Here is a 26,377-nt window from a genome sequence, read left to right as displayed (position 1 = left end):
TGCTTTAGAAATAAAGTTAGAAATTCAAATTTTGAATTTTAATGGCTAGTTACAGTTTTGGAGGGAAAGTGGTTTATGAGTTGTTTTGTCACTCTAATCACTCAAACTAATTGGATTTCGGTTTGGGAAGTTAGAGGAAGGATTTATAAAGCTTTGTAATGCCATTTTGGCCAGGTTGGATGTACTGTACGGACATAGTACGGACAGAACAGTAAAATCAATAAAAACTAGTCTTTTCTTGCTTTTCCTTTGATTTTATTGATGGTTTATTGATTGGGAAGTGTTGTATGTTCATGGTGGAGGCTAAAGGAATTTAGGAATCAGTATTAAACATTGTTTTGAATGATTTTATAGAAGGTTTTGATCAGATATTGTCATTTTGTGTTGGCTGTCCTAAATTTTCTGAGTGTTACATTGGCATTGAAGGCCCAAAATGCAATTTGGAGCCCTTCTATGGATGTAAGAATCTGATTCTCATAGGAGAGGCTCTGCCTAACATGTATAATACATTTCTAACCCTTATAACATGCTGGAGATGTGAAGTTGCAGGTGTACACCATGGGTTTTGACTGGGAAAATACATGGTTTTGATGCCATAGTTGTAGCAGCAGAGGATTGGCCTTAATGAAGGGTCATTTTTATGTTTGGATCAGTGTTGGTATGCTGAATAAATGGTGAATCAACCTTTCTTTGATTCTGGAAGTGAGTTTTGATGGGATTTTGAGCAAGCCCTAGGTTTTGGGTTGATTTAAGGAGGTTTTTGTAACTTGGGTATTTGGGAGTGTAACCAGACCTTGTAACCTGGAAAATATTTGGTTTTGGAACCTAATAAGAGACTGTACAAAGTGGTTTTTCTTGGTGTTAAGTTTTGTTGGAACTTGCTTCACAAAAGTGGCCTAATTAGCCCTACCGGCTAGAGAGGACAGCGAGTTTTTGAGGCATTTCGTCCAAAACACCAACACCTAATTTTTGGATATGTTATTGCTGTTAGGTAGGGGTATTCATATCCATAATTTTTTCATCTGATATGTTTGGAACATTGTAGAGAAATTTGACAAAAACCGGTCAGCAAGCTACTAGACAACTAGGCCTAGTGAAGGGCTAAAATTGGGTTTTGGTATCAAATGTTGGGTTAAGGGTTTGAAAACATTGGAGACATGTTAGTTGGAGTTATTTGAAGTATGTGGAGGTAGGGGAAGAACTTGGTTAAAATGGAGTCAAGTTTTAAGCCTATTGAGGCATTGTGAGTACTTTGTGGCACCATAGAAGCATAGGGGTTTGGGTCCATAATTTATCCTTTTCATCTGCAAGTTTGTGTTTAGTCCTACTACCTCTGCATCAGTGTGCTCCGATAACAATCTCAAAAGGTGTTCTTCTGGTACTCATGTTTACTGAATTATTGTAGGCAAACTCTGCTTGTGCAAGAATCAAATCCCAACTTCCAGTTTTGTCTCCAACTAAACATCTCAACAAATTTCCCAAGCTCCAATTAACGACTTTTGTCTGTCCATCAGTATGTGGGTGAAAAATAGAAATGAACTTCAAATCTATCTTCATCTTCTTCCAAAGTGTTCTCCAAAAATAGCCAACAAACTTAGTGTCTTTATTTGAAACTATGCTCTTAGGTAGTCCATGCAATCTCAGTACTTCCTTGAAAAATAGGTCTGCTATATGTAATGCATCTAATGTTTTCTTACAAGGTATGAAATGAGCCATCTACTAGAATCTATCCACTACCACAAATATAGAATCATTCCCTCTCTGTGTTTTAGGCAATCCAAGTATGAAATCCATGCTTCTATCCTCCCAAGGTCTTACCAGTACTGTCAAAGGTTTATACAATCCCACATTCTGACTACTACCCTTTGCAACTTGACAAACTCTACAACTTTGCACATATTTCCTAACATCTTTATGAATCTAGGGCCAAAAGTAATGCTCACTCACCACTGCTACTCTTTTGTCAATACCAAAGTGTCCGGCTAATCCTCCCCTATGTTTCTCCTTTATCAGACTCTCCCTCATAGAACTCTTAGGTATGCATAACTGTATGTCAACACCAAAGTTTCCGGCTAATCCTCCACTATGTTTCTCTCTTATCAGACTTTCCCTCATAGAACTCTTAGGTATGCACAACTGTATTCCTCTGAATAACATCCCATCCTGAATGAAGTAAATCAACCACTTCCTTCTATCTACTGTAATCGGTTCTCTACATGCTCTCCAAGGTTCTACAAAATCTAGGTCATCATCATACAAGGTCTTCAATTCCTCAAATCCTAATACTGTCACTCTCATCTCTGTCAGCAAATTCCTTCTCCTACTCAGTGCATCAGCAACTTTGTTAGATTTCCCACTTCTATGCTTCAACACAAAGGTGTAACTCTGCAAAAATTCTACCCATCTCGTATGTCTCTGATTCAACTTACTCTGACTGTTCAAATACTACAAAGCTTGATGATCCGTATACAACACAAACTCCTTAGGTAACAAGTAATGTTTCCACTTCTTCAAGGCTTGAACTATGGCATAAAATTCTTGATCACACGTTGAATATCTCCTCCGATGATCATTCAATTTCTCACTGAAATAAGCTACTGCCCTCCCTTCCTAACTCAAGACTACTCCTATTGCTGTTCCACTTGCATTACAATCCACTTGAAATACTTTATTGAAATGCGGTAAAGCTAACACAGGTTGCTCAGTCACTTTCCGCTTCAACAGTTCAAAACTTTTGTTTGCTCCGGTGGTCCACTTGAATTCCTTCTGATTTCCCCTCATTGTCTCATAGGGTTACAAACTGAACTAAAATTTTTGATGAACTTCCATAGGAACTAGCCAATCCATGAAATGATCTTACCTCTCCAATGCTTTCCGGTGTAGGCCAATCAACAATTGCTTTTACTTTCTCAGAGTCCATCTTCAAACCATCCTCAGATATCACAAATCCCAAATAGACTAATTCTTCCTTCATGAAAGTACACTTAAGATTTATCAGCAACTTTTCTTCCCTCAACCTCTGCAAAGCTTGTCTCAAATGGAACAAATGCTTCTCTTTTGTCTTACTGAAAATCATAATGTCATCCAAATATACAATAACAAACTTACCCACGAATTTCTTCAATACCTCATTCATCAACCTCGTGAAAGTACTCGGTGCATTAGTTAACCCAAAAAGCATCACCAACCATTCATACAGTCCTTCATTTGTCTTGAATGTTGTCTTCCACTCATCTCCTTCTCTGATCCTGATTTGATGATATCCACTCTTCAAGTCTATCTTTGTAAAGTATTTGGCTCCGCTCAAACAGTCCATTATGTCATCCATCCTAGGCAAAGGAAACCAGTATTTCACTATGATCTTGTTTATTGCTCTAGAATCAATATCATCCTCCATTCTCCATTCTTCTTAGGTGCTAATACTGCTGATACTGCACAAGGGCTGAGACTTTCCCTGATCAAACCTTCAACAACTACTGCACTTGTCTATTCAACTCTTCATCCTCTGTCAGTGTCATCCGGTGTGCAGCTTTGTTAGGCAAACTAGCTCCGGGAACAAGGTCCATGCAATGATTGATACTTCTCACAAGTGGTAATCCATCACGCACATTATCTGAAATGATGTCTTCATATTCTATCAGCAAATCTCTTATCTCTTCCGGTTGTTCTTCTTCATGCTCCGGATTCTCAGTCTTCTTAGGAACTAAGGCAAAACACACATTCTCATGTCTCAATCCATCCAGGAATTTCCTTCCATCCACCAAACAGATTCTAGCATTCGTACAGACTTCACTCTTCAAAGGCTCCTCCAAGGGCAACAAGGTTTGCTTCATCCCATTGGTCACAATAGTGTATGTATTCTTCCTCCCATCATGTATTGCCTATCTATCAAACTGCCAAGGTCTTCCCAACAAAAGGTGACAAATATCCATAGGCATAATATCACACAAGACTTCATCATGATAATTCTCAATTTTCAATTTCACCAAACATTGCTCACTTACTAACAACTTATGTTCATCCTGAATCCATGCTATCTAATAAGGCTTAGGGTGTTTCCATCTTTCCAAATTCAACTTATTCACCATCTCTTCTGAAACAAGATTATCTGAACTACCACTATCAATGACAACTTTACAACACTTACCGGATACCTTACATCCGGTCTTGAACAAATTCTTCCTCTGCAAGGGCTCTTCATCTCTCTCGATATGACACAAAGCTCTCCTCATCATCAATAGTTCTCCATCTTCCAGTTATTATTTGATCCGGTGGGGTCTTCTTCCAGCACTGTTGTTCTTCCGGTATTATCTGTCTTCTTACACTCAAAAGCACGCTGTCCTCCTCCACACTTATAGCAAGTTCTTCTAAACACTCTCTTGTCTTGTCTTTTGTCATCTCTTCCAAAATTCTCATTCCGGTAGCCATTTGGTTCTCTCCTCTGGTAGAAATTTCTATCATCTTTTCGGTATGAATTACCTTCTTTGTTCACTTCTTTGTTCTTGTTCTAATTTGTACAAGTTCCTCTACCTCAGATATATCCTCTTCCTCCTTGAAATCTTCCTCTGGAAAACCTTCCACCTCTGCTCATGTCTTTTGTTTATCTTCTCTTCTGCTTTCAGGGCATACTGGTAAGCTCCTTCAATACTTTGCAATTTGATCAAACTGAGTTCATCTTGTATACAACCCACAATCCATTCAAATATCTTGCAACTTGTTCAACTTCATCAACAACTTGTAAAATGCTTCGGTGTACTCCTTCACACTAGATTCCTTCTGTCTCAAATTCTGCAACTTTCGAAACAGATTCACTTGATAACCAACTGGCATAAATTTTGATTTCAACTTAGCAACCATCCAATCCAATGTCTTGATCTTCTCTTTACCTCTTCTTTGTCTATCAACTTGCAAATGCTCCCACCAAAGAGATGCATGACCTTTCAACCGAGTACAAGCACATTTCACCTTCCTTTCTTCTACAGTGTTTTCAAAATCAAAATATTTCTCCATCTCCACGATCGAATCCATCAATGCATTCGAATCCAACTTCCCATCATATTCCAGTGGGGTAAAATGAGGTTTTAGTATTCGCCCTACTCAAAACCCTCAAAAACCTTTCTTCATCCGGATCAACCGCCGGTGGGTTTACTTGTTCTGACGGGGCTTCTTCTCCTTCATCTTCACTTACATCTTCAATATGTCGACCTCTTCTCTGGGCTGTCTCCACGGCTTCCAACCGGGCTGCAATTCCTCGCAACATTTCCATCACAGCATGGTCTGCATTCCCACGCACTCCACCATTCCTATTTCCTCTCCGCGCCATCTTTACGCCAGTCCTCTGCAGCTGAGGGTCGGATCCACAGTCTGCCACCCTACAACAAAATTTCTCAGGACAACGCAATCTCCGGAACAAAAGCTCACTCTGATACCACTTGAAGCAATCACCGGCTAAGAGGGACCTCAAAGAGATCAGTCCACACCGGTCGGCAAGAGTAAACACAACGGAAACACAAGAACATGATGGAGGCAATGCTGAACAGATTGAATTATATCATGAAAACTGATTACAACCAACCGATAACAACCGGGTTACAGTAACCAGCTCACAGGCCTGCTAAAACATGCTCAAAATACAAAACAGGTCACAACCGAGACCTCAAATCTTAAGATCTCTCTTCTATGCTTTGTCTAACTTCTTCGATTACATTCTAATGCTCTATTACAATGATTTATAGGATTCAGTCGGCCCAAAAATGGATCAAACCCGACGAACGAGACCTAATGTGTAAAACCAACAAGGTTGGCCTCCGCCAAAGAAATTCCTCTTGAAAATCCAAAGCATGAAGTGTAGATCAGGGGGAAAGGTCGGCCACACAACAAGGAACATTTGAATCAACACTTAGGGCTCCGCAAGCTACGGAAAGGATCTGGTAGATCACAAATTCAAATAGGTCCAGGCAACCGGTAACAGAAAACTATCTCAAAAAGTGGTAGCGATAACTTGCCGGAAAATGAACCAAATGCTCCACGGTTTGGGAATAAGGAAGATGATCAAGTCTTCAAGCAAAATCCAACTCTATAGGTTCCGGTGAGCCAAATCCGGGACACACAGAAAGAAATGTTGAAACTGCAAGCAGAAAGCAAAACAGAAAGTAAATATTTTTGGTTGATGCAAGATTGCTATGAACTGGGGATGCTCTTGCATCACTATAACTTCGTTTGTTTGAAAATTTCTAAAGCCTTTGGAACATAGATAATTTGGGTGTACCTTGCAATCATGGATGCCTAATGATGTTGTTACATTTGCTAAAATTTAATAAAGCCTTCTCAAAAAGAAAAAAGTCCCCGATCTGGCACAAGCAGTGAGGATATTTGTAGGGTGGACTCTGGCAAAGAATTGGGGGGCTCTGCACCTGCCAAATGTAGTTGTTTGCAACTTTCCGGAACCCTTTCCATCAAATCTATTTTCTATAAAATCTTGCATTCATTGCCTTTCATGAGACAACATCTCTTTGAGGAATCCCATACACCAGTTCATGTGTGTTATTTATGTTTCCACATTTTGCAAATGTATTTACAACTGCACTTTGATGGGAGGATGCTAGCATGGTTGTTGAATCTCACTGTACACCTGCCAATTGCATTTCTTGGGAGGTTCTGAAGCCATTCCAACAAACCCACTCTATGTGTATCCTACAAATCATTACAGAAGGCAGAGTTGCATTTCAGTGAGGGTTCCTTGGGGTGTGTAGGAGAATATGGACAACGCGAGAGGAAATAATACACCCTTGTCATGAGCAAGTACTGGTAATTTCTAATCCTCCTCCTGCAATCATATGGGTAGCATCTCATTCATTTTAGAAGAATAGAGTAAACTAATTTTCTCCAAGTTGTATTCAAGGAATCAAAACCAGAAGAATTAATCCCCTTGTAGCTATAATTGCTAATGAATTTATCGTCACCAAAATAAAAATAAAATGGGACTATTCTGCACCTAGAAAATTCAATAAAAACATTATAAAAAGGTTTGCAACAAATCCTCATCAAGCAATAATGAATGTAAACAGACTTGCCAAATGATAATCATACCCAAACACACCCGGAAACTATGGTCTTGGGAGATTTTCTGAAGATATTAATGACAAGAAGCATTTCCATCTATTTCCTAGTTTTCCTTGCCTTCCAAGCTTGAACAAGGTGAACAGGAAAAATAAATAAATTATTGTTTAATGATTTCGCAGACATCCTTTTAATTATTTATTTTCTTATGATTGTTTGGGCTATGTAAAGATTTTTGCATGTGAAAGGTGAAAGTTTCTATATAATTATTAAGAGTTATAATATTATTATGGTATTTTTAAAATATTAGAATATGTGTGCATTAGAAGGTAAAAAAAAAGAAATAAAAATAAAATAAAATTAGAAACTTGTGTTTTTAATTTTATATGATAGTTTAAAACGATTTTTGTCAAAATAGAAATTTGGTTGTCATATAAATCTGCTTCAACTTATCCTCAAGGTAGATTGATAAAGCAAAGCTTTGATAGAATTCTAGTTGCTAAAATATCTTGTGGATTATCTTGAAAGCATAATGCTATAATTTAATAATAATAAATAATCTTATTATTTAAGTTTCTATTATAAGATTAGTTTCAAAATTGTGAATGCATGACATTGTTAATTTAATTAAAAACATTTTTTTTTCTCCATTAAATGTTTAATTTATTTATTTATAACCTTTTTAATTCCTTTGATCGAAAATATTAATTTTTTAATCATTCATTTATTTTATATTTAGTTTGAATATTCAATGATGTTAAGCGTGAAGATGATTCACAAGAAGTATTATATATTCTAAAATGTCGTTATAAATAATAGACAATTTATTTAGGAGTAGTTTTACTCTTATTTCCTTTCCCATGCATTATTATGAAAACTAGTTGAGTTAAAAAGCTAGTTATATCTTTTAATTATAAAATTCATTTCATTTAATATTTGTAGATGTATATTTTTATATGGGGCACATATATAGAGTGAATTGACTCTTAACATTATAGGATACATGTTGGGAATAAGAAAGTGGCAATTAAAGACTAAAATATCATTGAAATCTATTTCCTTGCTTTGCCTAAAATCAGGTGTCTCTAGGATCTTGAGAAACTCACAGTGATGATGTTCTAGAATAGTAATCTTGGATATTCTATTGCTCTTACTTCCCTTTCTTTCTTTTAGGCTTTGGGTAATAAAGGAAATTGAATTAATAAAAGTTAATTTGATCCGTAATCTTATGATTATCTCTTCATGATCATTTTAGTTAGATAATATTCAATTAAATCTAAAAGTTTTTAAACGTCGAGTAATTTAATAATTTAGTTCGTAGGTAACATGTCCAATAAACAACATTATGGAAAATATTGAATGGAGGAGGATAGTGATTCAAGTTCGTTAAAGATTACTAAGGATTCCTATTGAATAGTCCTTGTCTTATGAGTTTATGTTGTTGATATGCTCTATTGGAACCAATATTATTTTAGTTTATTTAGTTATGGCTATCGTTATTATTAGTTTGTCTTGCTCTATTATTGTTATTAGTGGAGTTGATCTTTCTCCTATACAATTACTGTTTTGAAATGCATACTTTAGAAATCACTAGACCGCAACACATGACAGTATGGTTTGAGCTTCTTAAGATAGGACATAATAGTCAATCACATGATGTTTATAAGTGGCCCACAATTGTCAAGTATGTATCTTCAGTTGTTTCTATTTTGTCACCATATATGTGTTGATGATGATAACCTTTATCTGAAATAGTAGTAATCTTATAATTGCATGTATTAGTACTCTATCCTGAGTTGTTAAGATTGGTGTCAAGTCATTAGTCAAATCTAGGACTTCGTCATTGTTTCACCTAAGTGGGTGTGTTGATGTGTCCTTTGTACACGACCAAACACAGAATAAAATACCAAGGTTTTTTATCCTCTCTTGAATAACTCTTCCCCGAATGTTGAAGATCTTGCAGAAGGATCAATCGGAGTAGCTCCAAGGTTCTGATTGTAGGTTCTCTACGTGTGGATAAGCTCTTGTGGTATGATGTGATTTTGCTGGAATCACAAGGGGACTTACATTCGATGACCTGAGCATCTTATTTGCTTTGGATATCACTAGACCGTGGGTCTTTACTAATCCTTGATTTTTAAAAAAGGGAAATGGATAAGGGTTGGAGAAGGATCTAATTCTAACACTAAGAATGTAGGAGCAATGGATGACCTTTGATGAAACTTTAACTAAGTCTTGCTTTGACATGCTAGGATCATCTCCACAACGTTAGTGCGATCTTCTAAGGAAAGCTTTATGATGTTTAGATCACCGCTACAAGCATAGACACCGTCAGGTTGATGCATATCAATGAAGAAGCGATAATTGAAGTTAAGATTAAGTTGAATGATTCCAATTGACTACGCAAGGCAAGTTTGCAATCAACAAACCGCTAGTAGTATGGATATACAAATTTCACCATTGATCATACAAATTTCTTCCATTCATCTAATAACGTGAAATTAAATTTCAGAAGTATAGAGACCATGCAAATTTTAGAATCGACACATAGAATTCACCATTCCTTCAATGAAGTTTACATGTCTTTTGCAACAATCTCTTGGCAACAATCTTTGCCTTCTCTTTCTACTCTACTCTAAAATGCTATCTACTATTGAGCTACTAATTATTGACTATCTATCTTTTGCTAACTCCTAACTATTCTCTGACTATTAAACTTTACAAATGCAGAGCTAGGGCTTTATATAGAGATCCCTTTACAAATTGATGGCTCTGATTGACTTAGAATCAATGGCTAAGATTGCAAGATAGAAACCCTAATTAGGGTTTGTTATAAAAAACTTCCTTAGCCAATGAGAAAATTACATTCAATGTGTGGACCAATAGGAAGCAGGGGTAGGTGCCTCGAAGTTTGTGCCATACTTGATAAATTAGGTACATTGAATCTAGACATGCTGAGGTGGACCAATCCGACTGGAGGAAAAGTGACTAGGATGCCACCTTGTCTGACGTTTGTGTCTTGGTTGATCCTCCTTTGTCCTAATTTGATGAATGATGTACCTCCTTTAGTCACATGTGCTTGATGAGGCTTCCTTACTATCAAGTCTTCTTTCTCCTCTGGTAGCTCATATTGCTTTGAAGAGCTTGTAAGGCCCTCCTCTGTCATCATATGGTTCCTTTGTGTAGTAGAATGAGATCTTGAGGCTAGCTTGCAACTACTCAAACACTTGAAGTCTTCCTGATGCAGGAGCATCCAGGAGGGCAAATGAACAAAGGAGGACACCGAGGACTAAGGAGAGTGATATGACATCACTAGAGGTCAATTGGAATGTTTTGAAGCCTATAATGGCCTATTGTAATGTTGAATTCAATAAATTATATAAAAGTCCTAAAGGTCCTGATAAAGGCCTAAGGACCAAAATGCAATGTAATAGGATGATGGAGTCTAGATAGGTTGGATAGGAGTTTATTGTGATTTAATGATCTTATTATGTCAAAATAAGTTGAATGGGATAAGTTTTAGTGGATTAAAAGCATTAGAAATAAAGTTGAAAATTCAAATTTTGAATTTCAACAACTAGTTTCAGTTTTGGTGGGAAATAGGTTTTAGAGTTGTTTTGACATTTTAATCACTTGGGTTAGTTGGATATTGGTTGGAGTTGGTTGGGGAAGGTATTATAAAGTCCCTAAAGTCATTTTTGTGTGGTTGGATGATGCTGGTACGGATTTGTACGGACTGATACAAAAACAGCAATAAAACTTCTAATTTTCTGTCAATTCCTTGAGTTTTTCATGCTTCCTTTGCATTGGTAGACTAAGGGATTGGATTTTCTATGCTTTGAGGGGTCCTTTGATTTATCATTGCATGATATACACGTTTGGAAGTCTGAAATATATCATTTTTTTGTTTTATTGCTGACTGTCCCAGAAAAGACAGTGATTTTTCATTGATTTTGTGAATTTCCAAGCATGTAAGGATCCATCCTATGAATGTACAGGTCTGATTCTCATAGGATGGATGCCAAATAACATGTACAATAGATTACTAACCCATGATTGACAGGAAGGAGTGAAGAGTGCAGGTGTACACCATGAAAGTTGCATGAAAGTTGAAGAAAAGTGACTGGAAATGAGTGAAAATGAAGGCTAGAGTGTAGCAGTAGAGAATCTAATTGAACAAGGGGGGTATTTTATGCATTGAAGTGTCTATACACACCATCTTGAAGGTGTTTGAACTTTGGTTGAGCCTTGGAAGTGATTGGAAGTGATATTTCTAGAAAGCCCTAGGGAAAAGGGTGATTTAGTGAGGTTTTTTGGTGTTTGGGTATCTAGGAGTGCAACCAAGACCTAAGACCTGAAAAATCCTTGGTTTGGGAACATAATAAGAGACTGTACAAAAGGGTTTAATCTGGTGTTAAGTTTTGTTGGTACTTCCTTTGTAAAGTGGGTGGTTTTTAAGGCTAAAAAGGGGCACATTTGAGGACAGCAAAGGGTCCGTCCAAAACAACCTATATTGGTTTTCTAATATGTTGTGTAACATCCAAATGGGTGTCTAAATATGTAATTTTTTTGTCAAGTGTTTTGGGATGATTTGGAGAAAACTTGAAAATACCCGATTTGGAGGCTACAAGGAATAGAGCCTAGAAGAGTAAGTTTGGTTTATGAGTTTGAGTCTGAGTTTGGGGGTGTGTAGAACCTTGTCTTATGGTGTTTGGGATGTGTTAAGACCAATAGAGGTGTTGGAACAAACCATTTTGATGTTATCCTTGGTTGGGTGTGTTGAGTTGAGTTTGGTTTTGAATCACCTAGCATGTAGAGGATCCTTTGATGTGTCTCCTTGAGTTGATTTAATCCTTAGGGAGAGTTCCAGAGTTGATCTCTCTGCATCACTTCCAAAGCTTTAGAAACACCTTTAGTCCTCCTCCATGCCTTTGAAGTGTCCTCGATAATGATGAGACTTGAAGAAGTCATCCTTGTCCTGGCCTGGTCTCCCTCGAACTTGATTTTGTTGATCTGCAAAACAAACAAAAGATATTAAGTATACATAATATATTCATTCTAACATAACATTTCTTACCTTAAATCATCAACAAGAAGACATTAAAATGAAGTTCGCTCAAGATCCTCCCCAGGGACAGGCCCTATAAGAATTTCGCTTGGACCCTTTGGAAGGGTCAGGAGCGAAATTTGCATTCTTGGCTCAAATCACATTCCTTTGGCCTTGCACTTCACTTGACCTTTGAATCGCTTTCTCCTGAAGACATCATTGATTTGACCCCCAAAATGACCAAAAAAGAAGATTTCACTTTGGACCTTGGCCAAGGACAAGACCTATAGAGAATTTCGCTCTGGACCCTTTGGAAGGGTCAAGAGCGAAATTCAAGTTTTAGCTCAAAATAGTCACTTCTAGGACTCACAACTTGCTTAAATGCATGCCTAAGGACGTTTTTAATCTCAATCAACACTAGATTTGATGCAAAATTGGGAGCAAAATTGAGGTTTTAAGAATTTCGCTCTGGACCCTTTGGAAGGATCAGGAGCGAAATTCTTGACTAAGCTCAAATTCCATCATTCCTCCACTCCAAAATGCCTCCCAAGACAAGCACATGCTATCCTTCTCTCCACCAAGGCTTAGGAATTCATACCTTGACCTTCATCATGGGCAAACTAGGTGATTTGGAGAATTTCGCTCTAGACCCTTTGGAAGGGTCAGGAGCGAAATTCATTCTTTAGCTCCAAATCCTTACTTTTTGAACTCAACCCATTCAAATACATGCCTATGGCAATCTTTAAGTCCAATTCACCTTCATCAACGTTTGGCTTAACACAAATTTGGAAGAAAAAGGATATTTTGAGAATTTCGCTCTAGACCCTTTGGAAGGGTCAAGAGTGAAATTCAAGTTTTAGACTTGATCCTTCATTTCCTTCACTTCAATTCATCTTGCAAGGCAAAAATACATCACTTCACCTTCAACCACGCCATAGGAATCAATGTTTTGGCTTCACACAAGGAGAAAATAGGTGGTTTGAGAAATTTCGCTCTGGACCCTTTGGAAGGGTCAGGAGCGAAATTCATTCTTTGCTTGTTTTCTCTTACTTAGCCCCATTCTTCTCACTTTGTTCTACCTTGAATCTCACCTTTGAATCCCCCTCTCATGAAGACAACACTTCCTTGACCTCAAAATGACTTGAAAGGAGAATTTCGCTAAAAAAACATGGCCAGGGATAGGACCTATTTAGGATTTCGCTCTGCACCCTTTGGAAGGGTCAGGAGCGAAATCCATGCCCTAGCTCAAAATCTTGATCATTGGTGGCCACAATCCATTCAAAGGAACACCTAGGGGTCTTTCCAAGCTCAATCCACCCTGATCCACACTTGGTTTGACACAAAAATGGAAGGAAAAGAGGATTTTGGGAATTTCGCTCTGGACCCTTTGGAAGGGTCAGGAGCGAAATTCTTGTTTTGATGAGCTCATTTCTTCATTTTTTTAACCCCAATCCACCTCAAAAGGCAAGGACACATCACTCCACTCCCATCCACACCATAAAAACTAAGGATTTGACCTTCTCCAAGGAAAAATAGGTGTTCTTCAAGAATTTCACTCTGGACTCTTTGGAAGGGTCAGGAGCGAAATTCTAGTTTTGGCTCAATTCCTTCACATTTGATGATCATAAGCAACTCAAAGCCATGCTTAAGGACAACTTCAATCTTGATCCACACTTGGCTTGGCACAAAATTGAGAGAAAAAGGTAGATTTTGGGAATTTCGCTCTGGACCCTTAGGAAGGGTCAGGAGCGAAATTCTAGTTTTAGGCTAAAATCCTTCACTTCTTCACATTCTATCACTTCGAAAGGCAAAAACATGTCAAACCACTTCCAAATATGCCCAAGGAGCAAAAGTATTGGCCTAAACAAGGGAGAAAATGAGGTTTATGAAGAGACTAGACCCTTTGGAAGGGTCAGGAGCGAAATTCACAATTTTGGACAAAATCATCACTTTTCAATGCTTTCAATAACTTAACACAAGAACATGTTAAAACCTTCCCAACATGCCTTAGAAACTAAGATCTTGGTCTAATCCAGGAAGAAATGGGTGTCTTCTAAGAATTTTGCTCTAGACCCTTTGGAAGGGTCAGGAGCGAAATTCATAAATTAGGTTGATTTCACACTCCATTGCCTCAATTCACCTTCAAACTTGATCAAATTCACCCTCCTCTCGCCACATTCAAGTGAATTTGCCACCTACTTAGTTCAAAACAAGGTCTTTGCAATGTCCTAGGCAAGATAGAGGGTCAAATGAGGATTTCGCTTTGGACACTTTGGAAGGGTCAGGAGCGAAATTCTCATTCTAGGTTGATTTTCACCATTTCATCGCCTTAGACCTCCTTTCAATGGCAAACATGCATCCAAGTCCTCCAAACCATGCCTTAGAAGTTACAAATTTGGTCATGTTAAAGAGCAAAATAGAGTAAATATGAATTTTGCTTTGGACCCTTTGGAAGGGTCAGGAGCGATATTTTCATTTTAGGCTCATTTCTCATTTCCCTTCTCCTCTCCTTGGCTTGGACATAACTTGTTAGGCCTCCTTTGATCTCTATCAAGCTCAACTTGGCATCCATTTGGAGACTTTGTGAAGAAAAATAGGGTTTTATATGAATTTCGCTCTGGACCCTTTGGAAGGGTCGGGAGCGAAATTCACCTTAGGCTATAATCCTGACTTCATTTTTTCACATTTATTCATTCAAACAAGTGTTTTGCCTTCATTCAAGCCTGCGAATGGGTTAGCTCATAGTTTGGGTCAAGGTGGAGTGTCTGGTAGAGGAATTCGCTCTGGACCCTTTGGAAGGGTCACCAGCAAAATTCCTATTCTAGGCATAATTTCCCTTCAAATTGACTTGACTTTGCCCCAAACTCATCCCTTGATGCATATCCTTCCATATCCTTGCCCATTCGCTCAACCACTCACTGACTTAGGTCAAGTTTTAGGTCCCTTATGAAATTTTGCTCTGGACCCTTTGGAAGGGTCAGGAGCGAAATTCATGATTTGATCAAATTCCTTGACCTTTTCATCAAATCATCATGTCTAGATTTGTCCAAGGCATCTCCAAAGGACAGATAAGTGAACTACTCGTCAATCAACGCTCAAGACTTCATCACTCACCAATTTTACCTAACCCAGACCTTCAAAGATGATATTCATTGACCTCCTCAAACTCAAACAAGACACAATTAGCAACAAGAGCAAAACTTCGTCCTAAGGAAGACTCTCAAGAAACCCTGACCTGGACCACCTACTGACTCACCCTGGCTGAAGCAAAGCTTGCCATCTTAGTGATCCCTTTGGCAACACTCAACATGCAAAGGCTACTAGACAAAACCCCAAAAGAACTAGAAACAAACCCTAGAAAGCAAAAAAAATAGGGGTCCCCATTTGCAATGGGGCGATGTGTGAATACATCACAATAGGGTGGCAGCCGACGAGGATACTAGCTGGGGAACTAGACCCTAGAAAGGGTTGCATACCCACTCTTATTCTTTAATAGATGGGTTTTAAATTGTTTTACGAACTACGAAGTCTTTGAGCCCCCGAGACACTAGGTCTAGCCCATAGGTCTTGCATGTCTGAGTTTTGAATGATCTCACCACTCCTTCATAATCTTATACATTCTCTATTCATCTATACAAAATAGTAAGTGATTGTTGGAAATTGATCCAGTAAAAGTAATGATTCATGATAATCATGTATCTAGCTATCCTCTGATCTTATGTTTGAACTTCTAGACATATAGACATCTTGCAGGTGAAGGTATAGGAGGCAAGGAATTCACATCACGAAAGAATGCTAGAGAAACTTGTGTAAGGAGGAGGCATCTTGTGTTGGGAACCAAAGAAAGCATTAATTTAATGTTTATGAATTAATCCTATCGGAATGGTAACTTGTTAGTTGCTACTATTGCTTGAAGAGTACGATGTATTATGTTGTGGTTAAAAATAAATTTGCAAAAGTAGTAATCAACAGAGTAACTCAATTATGATTGTTGTGTTTCTTAAGTGTTTACGTTTTGAGAATTGCATTTCCTTTATAATATCATGTTATTTGTGTTAAAGTTTGAAAAAAATATTGTTAACATTGTGTCATGTTCACTTGGTTAAAAAGTGGGCATGACAAGGGACGTTTCATCTTCTCCTAGCCAGACGCTTTGATTCTAGCTTCCACAAGCTCAAACTTGGGTGTTTCAATTAATTGTATGCATTTCACCAGTCTAGGGGTGAAAACCCAGGGATAATCATCATTTTCCAGAATTGTGATTATTGCCTGTAGCTAGTCAACAAATATTATCAGCGAATAATATATTATCTATTGTCAGGCAATTTGGGTATGTTTATATTTAACTAATTTAATTCTGGCAGGCAAGGGTTTACCATTTAACTATGAAATTTGTTCTTTCAAAATCAAATAGCTAAATTGCAATTCACAGTTTATTTCTCACATTATATTTCTATTTCGAAAATATCAATAAAAAAAGAGCAATTAAATCAGAAGTAAAAAATAATCCATCAAAAAATTAAAAATTCAGATTAGCGGGGAATATTACACTAAAACCAGCCAGTGTGACTTAATATGTAATGATAGAACTTACAGTTTTAGGAGTGAGTAAATCTTCTCCCACCAAAAAAATAGCAATGTAACGTAAAGGAAAGTAAACTCTAAAACAAATTTAAATGAAGCGAATTAAAATAACACTTAAAATATACACAAAATTAGTCTTCAAAAGTTGTATTAAAAATCATGGAGCATCCCCAAAATACGCACAAACCTTACTTCGCTTTACACAGCTAAGCATTCCAGAGATTGTACACAAAGCATATAAAAAAGTCACCAGGGCAATATATTATTTTTACTAATACAACTTACTTTCCCTGCTGCATCATGATTCTTTTTAGGTATACTCATTATCCATTGTAATTATTAAATTATCTCCATATAATTAGTAAAACAAAATATATAATTTATGGTCCCAACTCCCACTGATCTTAAACCAATATTCAAACTTGTATGATGATATACTTGAGAAGAAAAACAACTCAATATCCCTAGGTAAGAAAAGCATATTTCATAACGCAAGTTGCTCAAACAACTTCACAATGAATTATATATATTTGAAATGATACATAAAGCACTGGTCACTGAAAGTCAAAATAAACATTCCTCTTTTTACCTCTCGCTCTGCACGTGCAGCATCCATGTCAAGGTCCTTTTCATCTACAGTCTGTCGGCATAACATATCTTTATTAGTATAGAACTATCAACTCTACAAATATAAAGACAATATAACAAGTCCCTCATCTAATTAAAACTAAAAGTAGGAGTGTTAGTGACTGCATACAGATATGCAGCTCTGTGTGTGTGGTTGTGTCGGGAGGGGATGGGGTGTGTGCTTTCTGTGCGTATCATGTGTGTTCAAGATCTATAATAAACACAAAATACCAGAACTAGCTTGGCAATTTGTTGGCCTTTAAATTGACTCTGAATCCAGTACCCATCATTGTCACTGTCATATATTTTGTTATCCGTCTCAAGTTTAACAAGTTCTATTTCTTGCTCATCAGAATCTTCATCTTCCTCATCAAGATCTTCCTTTTTCTCATTGGGATCATCATCTTCCTCATCTGAATCTTCATCTTCCTCATCGACTTCCTCATTGGGATCATCATCTTCATCATCAAATAATTCTTCTTCCAACTTCTGTATCTGTCCAATCTACAGTTTAAAGTAAAATTCAACAACCCAGTTACTCGAAATTGCATAAGGATATAAAATAAACATAGCTAACTGATACAGCTAAATTTAATGTAAAGTTCAGTTCAATCTAGGTATGACTGACTAAAGCGGTTATGTAACCTTCAAGATTGTCTTTACATACTTTTAGATACATAAAAACTGTCCAAGCAAAGAGGTCTTGTTCCAAGTGAACCACAGGTTCTGATTCAATAGCATTAGAAATGGGAGGGGGGGCTGTTAATAGGAATGTAACCCATCGAGGATATTTGACAAGAGTAAAAGACCTTGAAAGCCAACTGACATGGAGTTTCCATTCATTTAAAGGATAATACTAATAGTACGAATTCAGAGTCCTATATACCAATATCATGGGGTCCCATTAAATATTTTCTGATTTATGGAGTATATTTGATATGGAAAAAATACAAATCATAAATTTGGAATTCGTATCAATAATTATGGAAATCAAAAAAGGCTTCCAAACAAAGCATGTCCTAACAAATGTCATAGTTCCTCAGCTAAAACTACTAAACCTAGCTGCAGAAGACCCTTCCAACACATAAGTTGATTCAGAAATTTTCAGTATCCTGACAATTGTTGGAACTTACAATCTATTTATGCAGGAATAATGCAGGTATAATGTAAACATATTGAAAAATCTCCAGATACATAAAACTTTGAACACAGACGAGATAAGTTTTTTCTATCTTCTCTTACACTTTTAAATAAAATTGGCAGACATCAAGAGGCATAGAAAATGCCATACAGCTAAGAATCCATTAATATGCAAAATGAGGGCTCTCAAATTGATTGCTAAGTATCTAAGATATACTTTTAAAATGCATGTCTACTAAGACATATCCTCAGTTGTTAATGCCATTATTTTAAGTCTCCATTCAAAATATCGGCAACTACAACAATAATAGTTCAATAAATCCAGAGACAGGTTTCGTTACCATAAAACATCACGACTCTCACAATTTGCCTTCCTTGTCCTTATAACACATTCTAAAACAGAAACATTATAATGGTCATTGTGGAATTCTCCTCGTCAAATCTTAATGACCTCATGAATGATGAATCAATTCCAATAATTTAAAAGTACATGACCTAACTGCTTCCTACCAAATTTTTGAGAACCTGGATGTCATCAGCAATATTCATTGTGACCTAATTATGAGGAGGTAGTGAGGAGGTGATATTGTCTGTTTAAGAAAATTCATATTAAATTCTTGGTTATTGGCATTAAGATCTGTTTAAGTACTAAAAACAAATAGATCATTTTTGTCAAAATCCGTAGGGATCCAAGCAGTCATAACAATAATTTTGAAAGAATGCCTGCTTAGTCAATTCATAAAATTTCAGTGTGATTGGGAAGAATACAACCATCCTGACATAAAGCTTTGCTCCTGTCTCCTGCAAAGCAATTTGAGTCAATCTATTTTCCATCACTAAGTTTAAACCTTCTACCATCTATCCATATGCATTTGCATTATGTGATATCAAAACCTAACATGTGCTCTTTAATGTCTGTCTTCTTGTAGGCACAAGTTTAATAGCCATAAATGGTTTTTGCGGTGCTCAAGAGACATAGAATTGTGAAACTCATAGGGAGCATCATGGTATATTTGGTATCACACCAAATATGTTTAAGCGAACCATGGGTATTATTTTTATTTTGAATGGGACAAAAAATTATGTTTCATATCCCCTATGACTTTGCAACTAATAGAAAAATTCAATTTGGTAATGTAGCATATAATGACTTCTTTCATCCTTAAATTCCACCTCACCACCAATCAACATAGCCACCAAAGGAGTGACTACAAAAGAAACTTTCCTCATAGGATTCACCATTCACTTTTTCATATTTGGTGCTATGTAAATGGATTTGGGAGGGAAACGCTCTCAAATTGTGTAATGTCCCCTTCCTAATTGCCCTAGAGTTTGCCCTAGAATCACCATTGCAACAAATTAAGGTTAGGATTACATCTTTACCAAGTAAAATATCTCTTAAAATAATATGATCTTGGAATCGAATCCTGCAATCATAACATAAGAAACATATTCATATATATAATATATATCCCTTATTAGGGTTATTCCATAATGCATGACATTCATATAATATCTATAACATCATTTCAAACACATTAGGGTGTGGGAGAAGAAGTGAGATAGGTCCACCCGAAGCCATCCTGAGCTAAGCCCAAGAACAAAACTTTGGCCCTCTTGGCCCTGATCACAAACAATATGGACATCCACTTGAGGTATCCTACCTAGTAGGCTGCTTCTACCTGCTTTCCCTATTCATGCTTCATCTCCCAAGATTAACAGCCATCATTATAGAGTCAGAGAGGACATCATAAGGGAGGTTCCTTGATTGTCCTATTGAAGCCCAAGAGCAGAGCTTTGGCACTCTTGGCCCCAATGGCAGGCAACATGGACATCCACTTGCGGTATCCTACCTAGATGGCAATCCTCATGATTTCTCCCTTCCTTACACCTCCTTCTTTCTATACATGATGGGGGTTTACAAACAGAATTTTGACATATGCATTTTATATCTACTCATACATGCATACATACATACATGCATGCATACATCCATCCATACATGCATCCATATATACATCCATGCATCCATACATGCATCCATAAATCCATACATGCATACAGGCATACATGCATGCATACATATACATACATACATACATGCATGCACACATACATACATACATAAATATACATACATACATACATACATATAGACATGCATCCATACATGCACGCACACATGCATACATACAGATACATACATACACACATGCACACACACACACACACACACATGTATATATATATATATATATATATATATATATATATATGATAATTGATTTACAAATAATGTACAGGCAGTATTAATACCACGAGCAATTATTAAATTCTAGATGCTGATAATAATGGTTCTGAAATAACCAAGGGTCTATTGCTTTCCTATGCCCAATGCGTGTATTATCCTATTGATTAACTTTTGTAATTGCTTTTGTTTTGAAGATTGTAATTGGTGTAATATTCCCGATTTCTATGTTTGCTTCTTGTCACTAATTGTTGTGCTTGATCCTTCGTCGATGGTCCACAAGATTTATTATTGAATGATAACTGATTATCCTCGTCCTCCACCATCCATATTTCTCTCTTATGCCTTTCTCCATTGGTTGAAAGGATGTGATGCTAGAGGCAGACCTTTCCATAATATCCCCATTCAAGATCTAAACTAGGTCATGGATAAATCACAAAAGCAACAAGAGTTGATATAAGATTGAACAAGTTTTAATTAAAGATTTAAACTTATTCATGTGGGCAGCTATGAATATCATGCTCAAGCAAGACTATATCAGATGACTTCATTAGGAAGTGATTGGTGTATTGAAGACATCGATGAGCAATCAATGATAGATGAATGGCTTAGTGATTGTGCATGAAGACAATGGGTTAGAGAATGTGTAGCAGTTTTATAATACAATAAGGCAGAGATGGAGAATAATAAAGCAGCAATTCCTCAAGAGATAGTCGCCTTCATAATGATAGTCTATTACTTATTCCAGCAATTTGATTTATATGTGCAGCGCTCCATGTGTAACATCCGGCACTTTCACTTTCACTAGATTAATATGGTGTTCGAATAAAGCCACTTATTATGATGCAATTTGGTTGTCAGGACAAGTCAGCATACCCAATATGATCGATGTGATTAATAAAACAATAAACTTGTTTGCAGACACATCAAACACAAAGTGTATACATTAGGAAAGCACATATACACATTAAGTAACCATGCTGAAAACATAATAGACGTAAATAAAACATGTAACCCATGAAGTATTCGCTTGAATACGCATAAGGCATGAGTCATACACACAAATACATGTAGAGCATGAAGTATGCACCCGAATACACATAAGGCATGAATCATGCGCAAGTCATGAATCATACACACGAATACATTTAAGACATGAATATATATGAAAACATGTAAGGCATGGATCATATACACGTGATGCATAAAGCGTGAAGTATACACATGAATACACTTAAGGCGTGAAGCATATATGTAAATACGCATAGCACATAAGCATGAATTGAGTTAAGTCATGAACCATACACGTGAATACATTTAGCACATAAAGCATGAAGAATACGCATGAATTCACTTAAGTCATCAGGCATACATGTAAATAAACATAGCACATAAAGCGTGAAGCATACACATGAACTCACTTAAGTGATCAACCATACACTTAAATACATGTAGAGCATAAACCATGAAGCATACATAGATTCAAGATGATGAAGCATACATGTAGCATATAAAGCATTAAGTATACACATGAATACTCTTAAGGCATGAAGCATACATATAGCGCATAAAGCATGAACTATACACAAAGTCATGGAGCATACATGTAGTGTATAAAGTATGAAGTGTTCACATAGGGCATGAAGCCACATAAATACTCGCCAGGCATAAGCAAACATTTGAAAGGCAAAGACATATAGAAGTGCAATATTAGCCTATTTGTTTTTAATCCACCTAGCAGTACTTAAGCCTAAATGTATGGCAATCGAGTAGGTTTGTCCCGCAGGTTGGCAGGAATGGTGCTCTGATACCATTTGCAGTGTTCCCTTCCTAATTGACCTAGAGTTTGCCGAAGAATCACCATTACAACAAATTAGGATTCAAGTTACATCTTTACCAAGTAAAATATCTCTTAAAATGATGTGATTCTAGAATCAAATCCTGCAATCATAACATAATTTGGGTTAGTTAATAACACATGATGTTCATATAATATCTATAACACCATTTCAAACACATTAGGGTGTGCAAGAAGAGGCATGATAGATTGCATGAGTCTCCTCTTCCTCATTCTCCTCTATCTTGCAAGATGGTAGATTTATTGTGCCAAGGGCGCACGACAGTCTACATGCGGCTCCCACAAGGTTTTCCACCCATCTGGGACATTATCGTCATGTGACCAGTTTACTCTGCCTCTCCTCTCCACACACTCCCTATCTCTATAAGTATTAGAAAAAGAAGAAGAATTGAATCCCTATAATCTATGGAATAATGATTAAAACACATAATTATCTGCAAATATACGTGAAACATATATCTAAGAGAAACATACATAATGCACGTGAATACACTTAAAGCATGAAGTATACACTTAAGGCAATAAGTACACACATAAAACATAAAGTATACACATAAAGCATAGAGAATACACATGAATATGCTTAAAGCAGGTGACATTCACATGAAGACACATGAAGTATACATTAGACATGTAAGGGACATAAAAATGAGCAAAGCATCAGGCATATACATAAGCATCTATACAAATGTAGAACATGATCATCATATACATTGCAAGGCTTGAATATACATATGGCTTGAGCCATACACATGAAAACACTTATGACATAATCATACATATGAATACATATAAGGTGTGAAACACCCATACACATAAAGTATATAGGACATGAAGCATACATACAAATATTTTTAAAGCATATGAAACCAATGCTCATTGAATAGCTGCAAGTCATGAATTATAAATGCACGTAAGGCATGAATTACATATGTCAGGCATAAGGCAATGAATACACATCAGGTACGTAAAGCATGAAACAATACACTCCAATACACACCAATAGGCATTAAGCATACATGACAAATGTCCTCATGGAGCAAACAAGAGTGAGGAAAACCAAGTACACTTAGAGTAAGCATGTAGTTTAAAGCACATTGGATTGAGCCATGTTTGCCAATCAATTCATATCTTTGGGACTATTCTAAGTCAACCAAAAGTAGAACCACAATGAATAGACTGCTAATTTGTTGTGTGATTTACTTCCCATAGATACATGAGACTCCTCTTCCCTATTCTGCTAAACCTTACAAGATGGAAGATTTACTGTGCCAAGGGTGCATGACACAGTCTACAGGTGGCTCCCTCAAGGTTTTCTACCCGAGCCCTCGAGGTTTTCTACCCGTCTTGGGACATTTTCGCCGTGTGACCGATTTACTCTGCCTTTCCCCTCCACACACTCCCTATCTTTGCAAGCATTAGAGAAAGGCGAAGAATCAGATAACTACAAACTATAGGTTAAGAATTCAATTTAATGCTGCACTATTTGAATTACATTGTCAATTATTTACTTAGGACAAGAAGCTTTCAAATGAATACATGTAGCATGAAGTATACATGTAAGCACATGAATATGAGTAGGGCACTAAGCACATACATAAGCATTCACACCAATACACTTTAAAGCAGGAAGCGTGTACATAGGTACATAGAACATGAAGCATATGAAACCTGTATTAATATACGTATGACATGAGCTGCACACATGTGAATACCCACTAGGTAAGGAACATTATAAATTTAGTAATCACAAATATTCACAAGGTAGGAAGCATACATTGTAAGGAATGAAATATTCATTTGAAAAGTACACACATATCAAGAGTAATGTTGTAGTTTTGTCCCATAGGATGGCAAGATTATGCTCTGATACCACTTGTAATGTCCCCTACTAGGCTGAGACATGTTTTAACCATAATCAATCTATTTCAATATACTTATGACTTCAAACTAAATATATTAGAAGACATTTCCACCTTAACATGAATCTAATCAGTGATATTCCATAGTTCAATCAATTAATTTATTAACAAGTAAATTGTTCATCCCTCATATATCCATAATAAGTTTACAAATCCAAGCCCTTACCTATCTTGGGACCATACCCTCAAGGTTTATGGGTCGCTGATCCCTGCCTTGTCTTGGGCTCATCCTATTAGTTGGATTTAGACCGCCCCTTTTTGGAACATCTCAATTCCCAGCTTCTAGAATACTGAGAGCAGTAACGAGGATTATATCCAAACATTATTCTTACTATTTATTATCTTGTGAGCTCTTTCTGATTTTACAATCTACTATTTTAATTTGTCTGATTAAGACATTATATATATATATATATATATATATATAATCTTCTTGATACTACATCACTATATTTGATACTACATCACTATATATATATATATTCTGATTTGGACATAAAAGAATAAATAAATACATTATATTATATTATATTATATATCATTTATATATTTATTAGTTATTTATTTATGGATTACCAATTATTAATACATTTGTTAATTACCTTTTGTATAAAAAACTAATACCACCATTGCCTAAAGAACATAAGTTATCATAAGTTATTAGTACTTAGTATATTGGTGGTTGTAAAGACAAACAGATCTGACATGCATCAAGTCTGCCATTATATATATAATATGACTGTTATACTTATTGCAGTCTAAATTAATATTCTTATTAAATTCCGCATAAACATTATCAAGCTTTCTATAGTAAGCATTCTTATCAAAGGCATCCCCATGCATACCATCAAAAACAAGGATGTTACTGTCTGCAAATTAATAACACTTCTGATCGGGGCTGTTCCATTCCCTTCCAGCTCTTACAAACTCGAGTAAAGAAAACCGAGATATATCCCCCCATTCTATCTTTTCCTACTTCATCTTCATATATCTCTTCCAAAATATGCATGTCCTTAAAAGACATGTCTTTCCAAAGAGAAGCGATACTTCCTAACAGATCACACCTCTATTATTATAATCGCTACATTTTGGTGTTTGTTTATAATATACAAATCATAGCTTTATAAAGTCAACCGTTGGTATTTATGTATGTTTATATATAAATCACCACTTATATACAAATAGCATGAGTTTGGTTATTATTATCTATAAAGACATCGATTATTCAAGGGGCGAACTGACCGAAGGTGCCATGGGAATATTAGTTCCTATGTTTGGATGTTATACGATGGCTTTAGGGACACTCGTTGATCAAAATAAACATACTTCTACTAATTACTATAAGGATGAGTCGATATGAAAATGTACGTGGATTTTTGATAGATTAATGTTTGTTTCTACGGGCTTATGGAATAGACATATTCAATGATATCGTAGAACTTATTGAAGGATTTGTCTGATATAATTATTTGGATGATGAGAATATATGTGTCTCTATAGTGGGACCGATTCTCATAGTAAGAATATGAAATGTTTTATTCATATACCATCGTAAATATCAATTGGCCATCAGGTATTAGAATCAATTCAGCTAATTAGTGATACATTCAAAGAAGATATATTTAGTGGTAATGGCATAATCATGACACCTTGGGTATCGCAATTATTAATGCTTTCTCCATACTATCAACAGATTATAATGTTTATATCTTTGGAAAAAGGCATTATGTGAGCATTAATATATTACAATTCAGATATCATTGGCAAAATGAATGCATTGTAGTTGGAGCTATATTTGTATCAACCATGTAAGAATATTATTATCTTTATTTGAATATTTCAAGAATTATTATTAGTAATGGATATTAATTTATTAATATTATAAATAAATA

General features: G+C 36.2%; 1 protein-coding gene across 5 annotated transcripts in view; it reads right to left on the bottom strand.

Annotated features, from left to right (window-relative positions):
- LOC131070405 (protein PLASTID TRANSCRIPTIONALLY ACTIVE 10) overlaps positions 1-26,377 on the bottom strand; it is a 335,025-nt gene that overhangs the window by 97,974 nt on the left and 210,674 nt on the right. For all 5 annotated transcript variants that reach the window (XR_009112318.2, XR_009112319.2, XR_009112320.2 and 2 more), the window contains 2 exons: positions 17,549-17,821; positions 17,280-17,330 (listed from right to left, as the gene is read on the bottom strand). Coding sequence is in view for 2 of the 5 variants with exons in the window: in XM_058005915.2 (XP_057861898.1) it covers positions 17,280-17,330; positions 17,549-17,821 (324 nt within the window). In the remaining 3 variants the exon portion in view is untranslated. The remainder of the gene's footprint in view (positions 1-17,279; positions 17,331-17,548; positions 17,822-26,377) is intronic.

This window comes from Cryptomeria japonica, chromosome 3, assembly GCF_030272615.1.
Source record: "Cryptomeria japonica chromosome 3, Sugi_1.0, whole genome shotgun sequence".
Lineage (NCBI taxonomy): Eukaryota > Viridiplantae > Streptophyta > Pinopsida > Cupressales > Cupressaceae > Cryptomeria > Cryptomeria japonica.
The sequence above is the reverse complement of the archived record's forward strand: the minus strand, read 5'-3'. Positions and strand labels throughout refer to the sequence as shown.